Genomic DNA, 14,653 nt, shown 5'->3' with positions numbered 1-14,653 from the left:
TTCTAACCTCAGTGTCAAACATGGTTCAATCCATATCTGTCTGAGTCCAAGCTTGTGTTTTTTTAATATTATACCCTGTTACCTCTGAATAAAAATAGAAGAGATTTACTAAGAATTAGGATTATGAGCATTTTTGGAACTAGAAACAACATTGAAACCATTTGTTTGGTTCCACTGTTGTAAAGACAAGAAACTAAAGTTCCAGGGTTGTTTAGTAGTGGGGCCACTTTGAGAACTGGGCATTCAGTTCCTAGTTTAGGTCTTTCTACCACGTTATACCTAAGGTGAAGCTAAATATCTGGTTTATATTTTTCTATCTCTAAAGGAGCAGAAAAAAAAAAAAAAAAAAGAAAAAAAGGACCTGTTCAAAATAGTGGAACAAGCCAGGCAGGGTGATGTGTGCCTTTGTGGTCCCAGTTACTTGGGAGACTGAGGTGGGAGGATGTTTGAGCCCAGGAGTCGAAGCTGTAGTGAGCTATGATGGCACCACTGTACTCCATCCTGGGCGACAGAACAAGAACCTGTGTCTAAAAAATACAAAAGAAAAAGAAAAAATACAGAAGCAACAATGTAGATTTACATTCTATTAGACAGTGACCCATTAGACCCAGACAAGGGCCTTAAACCAAATACTGTGGCTCAGGCTTAGCCCACAAGGAACCCAGAATGGAAGGAACACATTATAGCTCTCTTAGGTTAATGATTGGCATCCCAAACAGATTTCTTTTTAGCGAGAAAGATAGCCAGAGTGCTTGGAGATTGGGCGCGTGAGTTTTCTTTCAAGGACAAAGGATGGAGACTGTTGGAAGAACTGATTTTTAAACCTAGTACTCTGTTCTCCAGGATGGCTGCTGATGAGGTGACTAAGTTTACCCATTTAAGTCATCTGTCCTGATGAAATATACACCTTATCTAAGGTCATGTTGATGTTAGAGCCTTTGTTGACTTTCTTGTCTCTGTGTTCCAGTCTTACCTATTAAAAGCAAATAAAAAGAAAGGCTCTGAACTAAGATTTTAACGTGATAATATAGCTAAGCAAGAATACTTTTTTCTTGCTCTAGTCAGCATTTCCTTCCCTGTTTACTTGTTGAGTTCAAGTAAACAGGGCTTTGAGTTATGAACTCTGAAAAGACAAACATAAAGTTAATCCTGTTATCTGAGAAACATATTTACCTTGCAGGAACATAGTACTTTCTATATCATAATCTTGATTAAATTAACATCTGGTAGTTAGAACATTTTATTCTCATACTCTTTTAATCCCCAATCTGTCGATCTTAAGAATACTTAACATTTATGTATCACTGTGAGGGTAAGGAATGCAGTATGATTGGAATTTAAAATAAGTCAGTTTTAAATATAAGTATATGTAAGTCTACTCCCTGGTCTTAGTCCATTTGGGCTGCTGTAACAAAACACTACAGGCTAGGCGGCTTATAAACAACAGAAATTTATTTCTCACAGTTCTGCAGGTTGCGAAATTCAAGATCAAGGCATCACAGATTTGGTGTCTGGTGAGGGCCTGCCTACTGGTTCATAGACAGCACCTTCTGCATCTTCACATGGCAAAAAGAGCAAACAAACTCTTAATGCCATCACCTTGGGGGTTGGGATTTCAACATATGAATTTTGGGGGCTACAAATATTCAGACCATAGCACCCCCCATCATTATTTTAGTTTTAGCCATTGAAATGCTATTGTTTCTGAAATTCAAGGGCAGAAATGAAGGAATTCAGAGATGCCACAGAATGATGGTATGGTGAATATTTTACACAGCATCATGTATAAGGCTCTTGGACTACTTTATTAGCTAGTTAATGGGTTTGTGCAAGTAACTCTTACAAGCACTTTTCTTGCCATGCTTATCTGGTGCCAGCTCTGGAATATCATATGAATATGGAAAATTAGCTTGCTCAAAATTGGACTTAACAGAGTTATTGATGTCTTTATTGTTCTTATAAATTGCACATGGAAAAATAGATTGAGAATGCTCTAAGAATTTAATGTGTTTCAGGTTGCATGGAGGGTGAAAGTCCATGGAATTTCTGGATTTACATAGTTTGCATATATAGAAAGTGCAAAAAGGCAGTATTCCTCTTGAGATTGCCTTGAAAAAAAAGATTAAAGCAGAGATTCAAAATTATTTTTTTCTTTCTAGGCCTACAGTAATTTTCTTGTGATTAATTACCAAGAAGCTCTGTATTACCAGATTCGGAGAATTCGTATATAGTTTTTTAGGCCGGGCATCGTGGCTTATGCCTGTAATCCTGGCACTTTAGGAGGCTGAGGCGGATGGATCACTTGAGGCCAGGAGTTTGAGACCAGCCTGGCCAGCATAATGAAACCCCATCACTACTAAAAATAGAAAAAAAAAATTAGCCAGGTGTGATGGCACATGCCTGTAGTCTCAGCTTCTTGGGAGGCTGAGGCACGAGAATCACTTGAACCCGAGAGGCGGAGGTTGCAGTGAGCTGAGATCGTGCCACTGCACTCCAGCCTGGGCAACAGAGCGAGACCATCTCAAAAAAACAAAACAAAACAAAAAAGCCCAGTTTTTTAGTGCTTAGGATATAGGTGAAAGGAAAACAACCAGAATGATGCGGATCATAGTGATGGACTAGGTTGTGGTTTTAATGAATATTCTTTGTCAACTTAGAGTTATGAGAAATAAAATAGAGGCTTCACCTTTATAGAGCCTGGACTTCAGTGCTGGACTGGGCACTATGAAATATATACAGCCCATCCTGTGGGTGTAGGTTAGGCTCCCTGCTCCTGCCTTGCACTATACTTTTCCTCCTCAGTCCTCATCCCTCCTTTTCATACTCTCTAGGAAGGTAGAGACTTTTATTTGTCTTCATCATGATTCTATTTTTGACCAAAGGCCTTAATAAGTATTATGTGAATGGATGAAGAAGGCTTATAGTTTCAGAGAAAAAAAAAGGACAGAGACATGAAATTGGTAATAATCTAAGCTACACAAGTGCATTATGTGCTCAAATACAAAACAGTACTAGCAATAAGTGCTCACTTTAACATTTAGGGCCTATAGGTCCATTATGGCTTGGAGTTATTTTTAAAGATGGGATTTAAAGTACTTTATTTAAAGTGCAAATATTAAATCAGAATCTTAGCATGAAGGCACTATGTGCCAGGAACTGTTTTAGGCACTTGACGTTAATGAACTCTTAATCTTTACAGTAGCCGTATGAAATAGGCAGTGTTACTAGGCCCATTTACAGGAGACATACCTGAGTTAGAGGTCAAACCATCTATCTGCCCAAGATCCTGAGTACATGGTGAGGTGGTCATTTGAACTTCTGTGCTCTGGCTCCAAAGTCTGTGCACTCAGCCACCCTCCCAGGAGGCCTCTCACTATACTCTGCTAACTCTCTATGAGGTCTTCATTGTGGCTTTAGTAAATTATATACAGTAATTTTGAGCAAAACTGTAACCATTCCTGCTAATAAACTTCTCCTGGAATAACAACGGTTTTTACATTTTGTCTTTCTACTTTAGGGCTATAGTCCGTTATTAGCATGCCAATCGGTAGATGCTCTTGACTTAGTGATATTAATTAGATACAGGTGCTGCTAATATTCAGCCAAGTTCATACAAATTAACAATCAAGTAGACAAGAATGTAGTTGTTTTAATTACATCTTTGAGATATTGTGATTTATAAAATCCATCAAGTACTCATAAGCAGGGTGCATCTTAGAAAAATCTATGAATTAAAATTAAATCTCTAACGTCCCGCTTTTAAGCACCTTTCTTTCCCCCGTTATGACAGTGAAGACCAGTTCTAATCTGAATGCCATTGGGATCCACCAGAGGTTATTAAGCAGGGGAGTGACAGCACACAGAATCACGGTGTCAGGAGATCACTCTGGCCATGGTGTCATATAGGACTGAGGGTGGAAGGCCAGGGAGCTGGTGATGGGGAGGTCCAGGTTTTAAAGGTCCCAGCCAGTGGCAGTGAGTGGGGCAGCCAGAAGAGAGATGTGGGTAGCTCTGATAAATTCAAACTTTTTATTGATCAGAAGCAGCTTATTATAAAGAGGACATCTTTGCCTTTCCCCAACACTTAAATCTGTAGGTTCAACATCTGAGAGCTGAAAAGAACTTTAGAGACGACTCAGCCACCTTTCCTAGCCAATTTATTAAAATCTGCTAAAAATTCCGTTCTCATCTTTATCTTCCAGTTCTTGGACTTCTATTTTTACTCATTTCTATTTAAACTGTCTATTTATGTCATTTTTCTATTATGACTCTTCCATCTTTATTCCCTAGTGTGCTATATTCTATCTCATAGATCTCTTCCTGATGGGACTTTCCACAGCCTTTCCTATAGCTTACTGTGCCATGATTTTGTTTACATTTTGGTCAGCAATTACTTTATCCAGCTGAAATCTGTGGACATGATTGTGTGTGGAGAAAACAACTGGTGGAATAAAATATTTATTCTTTATGTTGTTATTTGTTCTTTCACTAGGTCATCACTCTTGTTTTTTTTTTGTTTGTTTGTTTGTTTGTTTGTTTTTAATTGTACTTCTCTTGGTACAGTATTTTAGTTTACTGTCATTTTTTTGCCTTTATGTAGGGCAGTCCAGTATCCAAAAGAAAGAGTGTTACTGCTTAGATCCTCCAAAGGGCAATGGGGCGTCTGAGAGCAGACCCCTTTCCTTTGAGGGACAAAGATAGGAGGGTCTTCCCTGGACTAGGTAGGATTCTTCATTGTTGCCAGCACATCAGCCATGTGGTTTTGTTTCTTTTCAGTGGATTCCAGGGAATCTGCTTCTCCTGGACCAGCTTAAGACAAAAGAGAGTCTGCCCTGGCATTTTGTAGGGAGAGGGGCTAGAGCCTAAGGGCAGAATGGAGGCCCAGGGTGGGTTCTCCTCATTTGTCATTTGTGAATGTGTTCTTTAGTTGTCATGAAGAATGAATCTGGTATAAGGAAGGAGGCCTAACAGCACCTGATGAGAAAAGTTTTCAAACTCTCCCCTGGCTACCAACTCATGAGATTGATTTGAGCCACACAATATATTGTACTGCATTTGCTAATAAACCTTTTCCTCCTACAGGCTCTTATGACCTGGTATATCTTATAGGATCAATCCCCTAATAAATATAAGGCTTGTTATATTTATGTCTGTGTATCTTATTCAGTATTCCAGGAGGCCAAAGTCCTTTTTCATATAGCTTTTTAGTTTCTTAATTCTGTAATTTAATGTAAATATGTTTTGAATAATGTTAACTATTTTTATTGAATTTGAAGGCTATGTATTAATCACTGAGAATTTTATAGTTTATATGTTCTATCTCTCATAGTCCTAAAAATGCCCCAGACTTTTGTACAATGGCCACAGAGACAAAATAAAAGATTAGTTTAGACAAAAAATAATACGGTTTACATTTTAGTAAATTTTTTCAGACCTGTATTGCCTGTCTGGATCTTTCCCCCTTCTTCCCTCTCCCCGAGTCTGGGCTCCCATGCAGTTTCCCATACCCTAATCCAATCCATTATCTCTCATCAGGCCACTTAAATGTGTCCCTCCCCTGAGTCTTGACCTCCAATTCATTCTCACAATGATCAATGGGAGGAAATATATGCAACATATACAAATGAGGGGGTTTTGTGGATATAAAGAACTCTTACAAATCGCCAAAATACTGTGTACACAAATAAAACAATATGGGAACCCTCCTGGCTGGTAAACATAAAAAAGGTTCCCTAGAAATGGAAGACACACAAATTTAAATGATGACATGCTATTTATGCCTATCAAATGTATTAAAAATGGATGCAGTATTGACAAACGTTTAGGGAATAAAAAGCTCTGAAACATTGCTAGTTGGAATTTACAATGGTACAGCCTTTTTGGAGGGCAATTTGATCATGTAGAAGATGACTTTAAAAGGAATTCCACTTCTATGAATTTGTCTTAAGGCAATAATAAGAGAGTGTTCATAAACCAGGTATATATGAGAGTATGTTTGTTGAGGCTGTTTATAGTGATGAAAGACAGAGAATAGTCTAACCTAGGGTATCGGTTAAATAATAACATTAGGCATATCTAGACAATGGAATTTTATGGAGCCATAAAACGACAGAGATTTAAAAAAATGTGCCCTGAAAAACTTTCACAATATGTTTTTTAAGTTAAAAAAGTTACAAAGCAGCATATGTATATAATACAACCTCTTTTTGTAAGGAAGAAGTAGGTTGGGGGTTTTATATAGCGCAGGGAAAATTCTGGAAGACTATGTGCCAGAATGTTAATGTGTTTTGCTTTTGATTGTAAATATATAGGTGGTTTTAATATTTTTTCATGTTTACCTATACTTTATTATACATGATACATAAAAATGTATCATAAATATATCTGCATCTCTCTCTCTATATATCTATATTATTTATTTATTTATTTTTTTGAGACAGAGCCTCTGTCGCCCAGGCTGGAGTGCAGTGGTGTGATCTCAGCTCACTGCAACCTCCGCCTCCCAGGTTCAAGTGATTCTCATGCCTCAGTCTCCCAAGTAGCTGGGATTACAGGCACGTGCCACCACACCCAGCTAATTTTTATATTTTTAGCAGAGATGGGATTTTACTATGTGGGCCAGGCTGGTCTTGAACTCCTTGCCTCATGTGATCCACCTGCCTTGGCCTCCCAAAGTGCTGGCATTACAGGCATGAGCCACCATGCCTAGCCAAATACTTTTTTATTTTTTATTTTTAAGAAAAAACACCCCTGCCCTTGTCGTCACCACCGCAGCCGCTCGCCTGAGAGGAGCTGGGGGAGAACGGTGGCCCACGAGGCTCGTTGCAGACAATGCGGCGGCTCCTGTGAGGGTGTTTAAGTAAACTTGAGGGGAGGAAGTAAAAGTATGTTGAATCTGGGTAGTTAAGTGCATGGCTGTGTATTATAGTATTTTTGTTGTTTTCTGATTTTGAAATGTATTATAATTTACAGAAATATTTGACCTTTAAGATTCACAATAGAATGAGAGAAAAATACATGTAAAGTAATTATAATTTAAAGTGTACTATTATTTAATTTTCTGTTTAACTGTATATCTTTTAAAATGCTTTTATTCTTTTCAAGCAATATATGATTACAGCTTAAAAAATATCAACTAGTGTTGAATTCTAGCAACAAAAAATATCAGTCTCCTCTCTCACCTTTCTGTATCTGTGGACCCACTTCCAAAGGGGGAAACCTCTAGGAAAATTATACTAATATTTTTAGTGCCATTTTTCTATTATAAATACCTTGCTTATGTTGCCGTTTTTTAATTGATCAATTTGGGACATTTTTCTATTGCCTCCTGGTTGTTGTAGACACGATGCAGCTCTTCTGTCTCACTGTCACCACTACTCCCAATATAACTATACTTGTTAGATCAAATAATGTGCACATTATTACTGTGTAAATATTGTTCATGGTTGAGCTTAGTGGTACACTATGACTGTTTTCTTTTTTGATACTCTCTGTTTGTCCTAGACCTAATTGCCTTTTTTTATTTGCGTAGTTTTCTATGCATTTAGGAAAAGATAATGCTTTAAAAAGTTGTGCCAAACCACGTTAAATTTTTTTTGAAATCTCAACACAGCAAAATTCCATTCTAATTCCATTCTTTTCCTGAAGACATTTCTCCCTTCTAACTTGGACTGGTTGTTCTTAGCCCTCGTGTGTGTGTGTGTGTGTGTGTGTGTGTGTGTGTGTGTGTGTGTGTGAAGTCCTAGGATCAGAACTATATAGTCTGATTCTGTAACTCTTCTTCATATTCTTCAGTTAGATCCCTAATTTTATTGGATCTCATGTTATCTTTCCTTTTTCCTGAAGAGCATATCCTGTAATAGTTTTCTCAGAAAGATTGTATGGGTAGTAAATTTTTATATCTGTTTTACTTTTATACTTACCTGAAAGGTTGAATTTTAGAATTACAGGTTGAGAATCATTTTATATTTAGAATTCTGAAGGTGTTTCTAGTGGGAAACATAAAGAGCCTCCTAGTTGGAGGAACAACCAGCATTCCTGGTTTTCAAAATCCTGCAAAAGCACCCGGTTGACAATGAAACTGATTGTGGTAAGGATTCTGTCAGCTCCTAGAAGCTTTCTTGGCCATTCTCATGAGGGCCTATATGCTTTTTGGCCTCACCTCATATTTGGGACACTCTGGCTCTGTGCTAAGTAACTGGTAACATCCCAGCACGTTGAGTGCTTACTGCAGCCTGGTGAAGCTAAGCCCACCTTCTCAGGTGCACTATCCCACTAGCAAGCCTAGCTGTCAGACCTTCCTGATTCCTGTTCTTGCAGACTTCCTTTGATGGTAGTAAGTTCCTCCCCCGTTGGGGTTGTATGAATAGAATTGAAGGGTAAAACTGATTCCTGGAGATTTTTTAGAAGTGCAACTTGAGACTCTAAGAGAACCCTCTGTCATGAAGACTCTATGATCCTGTGACTATTGAGCTGGTATTCTTCTTGGGCAGGACGACTTTTCCTGGGGTCTTGGGCTGTGTCACTTGTACCCATTCTTTAAGGGATTGCCTCTAGGAAGCTTTTGTCCTTATTCTTTCTTTCCCACTGGCCTTGTGCTTTGCATTTCTTTATTTCTTTTTTAAACTCAGAGATGTGATAGTGAGAGTTGGTCTTTTTACTCAGGACATGCCTACTGAGTCCCAGGGTTACCTGTGGAACCCAACATAGGTGGCAGGGAGTGAGGAGGTATTGCGATCAGAAATGACTCAAATGTGACTGATGGAAGTATATTTTTCATCAAACAAGAGTTCTAGTTTTAAATAAGGGAGGGGACTCTTATGGCTGGGAGGGATTTTAGCAAATCCAAGCACTTTGATTTTTCAGTTGAGGAAAAAAGGCAAAATACAGTCTTCACTGGTGCAATGACAGTGTGCTGTGGCATATATTTTAGAAAGAACATTGCATCTTGGGACGAGAAATCTAATTTTGAAATCATACGAAGGTCATTAAGAGTTTATGGGAGCTTGGGCAATATTCCTAACTTCCATGAGTGTGTCCTTTCTTCATCAATAAATTAAGGGTATCAGTGTCTCCCCTGCATCAGCGCTGTTGAAGAGACTAGCATTTGAAGAGACTAGCCTGGTACTTCTATTTTTCAAACAATAAAGACTTACTTCAGAAGGAAATATCTAGTGAACAAGGTCCTTTAAATCCTTCTGAAAAGAACTTGTGTGCTTTTAATAGTGTTAAAATAATTACTGTGTTAATAACTTACTGTATAGATATCCTAAAGTATTTTTATCTTGTATTTTTGTAAACAAGTTGTGGAATTTGCAGTGATGGCTCCTGGTAGTATCTAAAAATATGTTTGTACTGCATCTGTGGGCCCTTCTGTATCTAGGCTATATTCCAATGCACCATTGTGTCTGCAGGAGAGAGTCTCCTCTGTTGGGGTCCGTTGTAACAAACAGCTCCTTTTATATTCTCCCACATCTATTCCCGTGCTTCTTTGATTTGGAATTTGACTTGTTGCCTGTTGAACTGGCAAATAGTTGAGTGTTCTTTTGTGTAAACTTCGACAATGCTGATTCATAGTACCTCTAGTGACTTAATCTATATTAAGATAATCTGTATAAAATGTATCTATATATGTAATCTATTAAGAAACCTATATAAAGCCAAATTTTGACCTTTCTATGGAATGGGTATTTTTTTCCAGAATAACTTAGAAGATGATGAAGATGTGGAAATGAAAAATGGTATAACCCAGGGAGACAAACTACGTGCCTTAAAAAGTCAGAGACAGCCACGTACCTCACCATCCTGTGCATTTAGGTAGATCTGTTTTAAACACTTCAGTTCATAGTGTGCTCCCCTTTGTGAATAGAACATTTAATCTTCTCTTTAATCTGTAATCTTCTCTTTTGAATTTTGTTCTACAAATTCTAAGTTTACTATTTCGTGTTGTTTATTAATTATTTTATCACTGTTGGGAGTGGCTAAAGTTTAGAAGTTTACCAAAAGCAACTGCTGCATCTCAGTCTCTGGAATTCTACCTTAAGCTGCAAAGCAGTTATCTCTGGGACTGTTTCAAATTCCGTTTGGATTTCTCCCCTTCTGCTGTGAATGAGTTTCTTGTCCTGTGTTGGATCCTCACAGGTGTGCCGAGGCTTTTGTGTTGACTCATAGTGTATGGAAAAGTATTGTATGCCAGTCTCTGGCAATCCAAGCTAAGTCCTCAGCTTTACCTTCTATTTTTGAAAATTGAATAAGCAATTCTTACCTGTGCCTGTAAAGTTATAAGCCATCTTGACTTTGAAGTCTCAAACTACTCACCGGAATCAATGATGGGACTTGCGTTCCGATCACAACATTTGAAACCTGCTGGTAGTTCAGATTGGGTTTAAAAAAAGGTTTTGGAATTAAAAGGTGCAACATTTGTAAATATCATCATTTTTTAAAAATTTCAATATACTGGGTGGCAAGGCCTCAGTCCACAGATTAATATAATGGGAAGCAACAACATTGCTTTGACTTATAAATAAGAGACACACATAGCAGAAGGATGTGTTGCCGGTATGACAAACACCAAACAGATTCACAGGGAATTTAGCTTTCATGTGTCATCTGGGAGAAACTGTAGCACTGTAGTCAGATTGGGTCTTTACTGAGTTCCTGATCTAAGGAATAAAGGTTCATATTGCTCAAAAATGAGGTTATCATTTTCTGCAGTATTATGAGAAAAGGGGATAGCAAGCCTGGTTCTGGGTAATCTAGGATCCATTTGCAAGGTTTCTCCCTTTTGCTAATTTAATATTTTTACTGGTTTGATACCATTTGATGTGCTTTGTGGTCTTTGTGAAAACATGTGGCCTGGTGATATGTGAGCATCTGTCTTCGATTTCCGCAGGTCGGATGATGCAAAAGGACACCCAAGAGCAGTGTCCCAGCCTTTCAGGTACTGCCAATGAGGTTCAATGTCTAGTAGCTTATAAATATATGCTTCCTTTTAGCCATGTTTCCCAAGTCTCAAACATGAAAATCAACTGTACACAGCTATTTGATTTTTAAATTGCTTCCTTTCTCTTCCATATTGTTTATGCCTTATTTTTAATGCTCACCATGAAAAGGATTTTTTTTTTTTTTTTGCTGGTATGCCCACAGGGCTGTGTGGTGGTGGTAGAGACATCAATGTATTTTGTGCTCTTAGCCCATTGTGGGGGTCTCTCAGAAACTACAGGTGCTCTGCATCTTTCCTTTCCATCTAGTGATAGATCTAGCTTACATTGTTTCCATTTTTATTTGTCCTCTTTCCCTCTGTTTTTTCCCAATCAGCATGCATTTGTTCTCCTCCTTTATTTTCTACTCTTATTTTCTTCTCTACCTTCCTTTTGAAGAGAGAACACTAGTTTTGTTCTGTGGAAAAATGTCCCCTGAAACCTCCTGGAGTGGTACCACTATCCGGTGTGGCACTCGGTGAGAGCAGTAGAGATGTTTGGTCAAGAGTGTTGATGAAATAGGGGAAAGAAGCTCTTCACCTGCTGGTTCTTATTCATTCTTAGGTTTAGGACTGTTTAGTGAGGGCAGTTCTAAGAGGGCTCAAGCTTCCGGAGCTTCTGGAGAAGCTTGAATCGCTTCTTGGTCGAATTTTTCCCGTAGAAAAATCGCTTCTTGGTAGAATTCTATTTTGAAGGCAAAACATGAGCTTAAGCTGCTGTTTGGAGGGTGGATAATGAAGGAAAGAGTCTACAAGTGAATAAACTTTTCTCTAGCAGAGAGGAAAACAGAGTTCAGCTACATTAAATGATTTATCTAGGATCAAATAGATTTGGTATTCAGATTATGACTGGGCCCTGGCTATCCAGATTTGGGTGTTTTTCCTTTTTGTCCACTTGGCAAATATTTATTGAGCGCCTGCTCAGAATCCAGCATTGTGCTAGCCACTGGGAATTGAAATGAGAGAGAAGTCTTTGCCCTCAAGGAGCTTATATCAAGTAACGGAGATAGACAAATATCAGATGATGCAATATGGTGTAAGAGCTATGATTTACTATGAGAATATATGTTGAAACGTATATTGCTTGGGAACTCAGAGAAGGCTTGCTTGATGAGGTAACAGCTGATTGGACCATTAAAGGCTAAGTGTGATAGGAGTGGGTCAAATGGACATGGAAGATAAGAGGTAGAGGATAGGAAGGAGATGAGTAAATGCCCTGGCAGGGAAAATAGCCTGTGCACACTGGACAAATGTGTGGACACTACCGATTCAGGGAACTCAAGGCATTTTTGTGTAGCTGGAATAGAGATGTCCAATGCGAGAGCGTGGAAAGAAGGACCTGTCCAGGTTTTGGAGGGGTTGCATAAGCCAAGCCAAAGAGTTTCTATAGGCTTATGGGCACAGAGGAAAGATGAAATGATTTAAACAGTGAAGTGACATGATTCACTGAAGGCTATTCACAATTCGAATTGTTTAGGAAAAAGATTAAAAGATGCCACTCATAGTCAAGGGTAAGAAATAAAGATGGCCTCGCCTAGGGTAGTTGCAGGGTGGAAAGGAAAGGATGGATTTGAAATATAAGAAATGGAATCTAAGGTTGTGCTGAGGAATGAATACCAGTGGCGAAAAAGGGCAGTGACCCAAGAAGACAGGATCATGGCTAAGAGCAGGACTTTGACTCCTGGGTTTGAATCCCAGGTCTGCTGTTCACTAACTGAGTGACTGGATGAGGAACTTCTCCTCTGCGTTTCTATTTCCTCGCTTGTAAAGTAAGGGCAGCAATATTAGCTCCTTCATAGGGTTGTTGTGAGGACAAGCTGAGCTGACATCTTTAAGGTTCTCAGAACAGTACCTGGCAGAGTTAGTGCTGTGTCAGTGTTGGCTGCCGCTGCTGTCATCACTATTAGGACCTGTCATGATATCTTTAAGATTGATTAATTTATCTTGTCCTAGCTAGTTGCTGAATGTTTCAGATAAGACTGCTTTATGGTGACACTTTGCCATTTTTCTCCACAAAGATTAAGTTCATCCCTGCAAGGATCGGCACCTACCTTGAAGACATCAAAAATGGCACTGTCCTCTTCAGCGACAGCCAAGAGGATCAACAGAACTTCTTTGTCTTCAGGTGCCACTGTAAGAAGGTAATTTTTCTCTCCCTCTTCCAAGGTGCTGGTTTGAGGTAAAGGAAGCTTGCAGCAGGCAATGAGTTTGGCTGCAGTTTTGTCAGAGCAAGGGATAAGGGAGAAGAGAAACCACAGAAGACCCTGTGATCTTCTGGGGCTTCCGTTCCTGTCTTGGAAGGCAGGAGACAAGGCTGTGGAGGCAGTGGTGCAGAGCGTGCTCTTCTTCTAGTGAGTCTGCAGCTGGCTTAGTGTGATCCAGAAAATGGAGTTCAGTTGCATATACAAATGGTATTGTCATTTCTCAGTTGACATGTATAGGCAGGGGAGAACTAACCAAAATGGGTAGGGATGTTTGATATAGTCATATGATTGAATATGTACTTAAGTCTGCTTTTAATGCTCCCCTTACATGGCCCTTTTCCTTTGTTTCCCACCCCAGGGTAAATAAAACTCCCGATGTTCTGTTTCGAGATCTATAGTCAAAGTGTTTTAGCCAGTTTCTTGGGTCCTAGTTAACTGCTTTTGACAAAGAAACTTGATATGTATAAGTCAAGGCTACATATTATCATAACACCAAGGGTGGTGAAGAAGCCATCTTGACATCATTCACATTGATCAGTATTGTCTTCATCGTGTTCCCCTAATGTCATGAGTATGTTTTAGAAACATGAGCTCCGTGTGAGTGTACACTGTTGTCTGTTTTTTCCCTCCTCACTTGTGTTTTCCATTCAGCTTTTCCATAAACTCCCGGCTAGCCAGTTCTCTAGGGAACTTGAATGCTGCAACAGACGATCCAGAAAACAAAAAGACCTCCTCATCCTCTAAGGCAGGCTTCACAGCCAGCCCGTTTACCAACCTCTTGAATGGCAGCTCCCAGCCGACTACCAGAAATTACCCTGAGCTCAACAACAATCAGTACAACAGAAGCAGCAGCAGCAACGGGGGCAACCTGAACAGCCCCCCAGGCCCCCACAACGCCAAGACAGAGGAGCACACCACCATCCTCCGACCCTCCTACACCGGGCTTTCTTCTTCTTCAGCGAGATTCCTGAGCCGTTCTATCCCTGTAAGTTCGCAGACACCACCTCCTGGTCCTCAGAACCCTGAATGCAACTTCTGTGCCTTGCCTTCCCAGCCAAGGCTGCCACCAAAGAAATTTAATAGCGCCAAGGAAGCCTTCTGAGCGATGCCTTCCCTCTGTGCTGTGAAACTGTCTATGCACTACATTCTGCTAGCTCCTCTTCAAGTAAACGCCACGTTTCAACTGGGTTTTCTTCCTTCTTTTTCTTCCTACCCTGCACTCCTTTATAAGTAGTTTCTCTTAAAAAGGAAATAGCTTTCATTCTTTTGATTATGGACATTGTTGACTTCAGTTACTTTTCAGTTGTGTTTCCAATCACTCTGAATATCTGGTGCAAAGCCAGGAGCTGATTCATACAGTGGATAGCATTTGCTGGGGGTGTGCTGGTTTGGGAAATTATGGCTTTTTCCACATCATTTATCAGTGAATGAATTTTGGAGTATTGACATGTGGAAGGTGCTGAATGAACAC

General features: G+C 39.4%; 1 protein-coding gene across 6 annotated transcripts in view; it reads left to right on the top strand.

Moving 5' to 3' along the window:
* The window catches only part of CDC14A (cell division cycle 14A), a 164,620-nt gene that overhangs the window by 129,082 nt on the left and 20,885 nt on the right, over positions 1-14,653 (top strand). For 3 of the 6 annotated variants that reach the window (XM_045366501.3, XM_065548983.2, XM_005542586.5), the window contains 4 exons: positions 9,701-9,816; positions 10,892-10,939; positions 12,997-13,119; positions 13,834-14,369. In XM_045366501.3, the coding sequence (XP_045222436.1) occupies positions 9,701-9,816; positions 10,892-10,939; positions 12,997-13,119; positions 13,834-14,284 (738 nt within the window). In that variant the 3' untranslated portion in view covers positions 14,285-14,369. Of the gene's footprint in view, positions 1-9,700; positions 9,817-10,891; positions 10,940-12,996; positions 13,120-13,833; positions 14,370-14,653 lie in introns of those variants that run through there. The other 3 variants (XM_005542589.5, XM_074000697.1, XM_005542587.5) reach the window with 2 other exon arrangements.

This window comes from Macaca fascicularis, chromosome 1 (genome assembly GCF_037993035.2).
Source record: "Macaca fascicularis isolate 582-1 chromosome 1, T2T-MFA8v1.1".
NCBI classification, from domain to species: domain Eukaryota; kingdom Metazoa; phylum Chordata; class Mammalia; order Primates; family Cercopithecidae; genus Macaca; species Macaca fascicularis.
The sequence above is the reverse complement of the archived record's forward strand: the minus strand, read 5'-3'. Positions and strand labels throughout refer to the sequence as shown.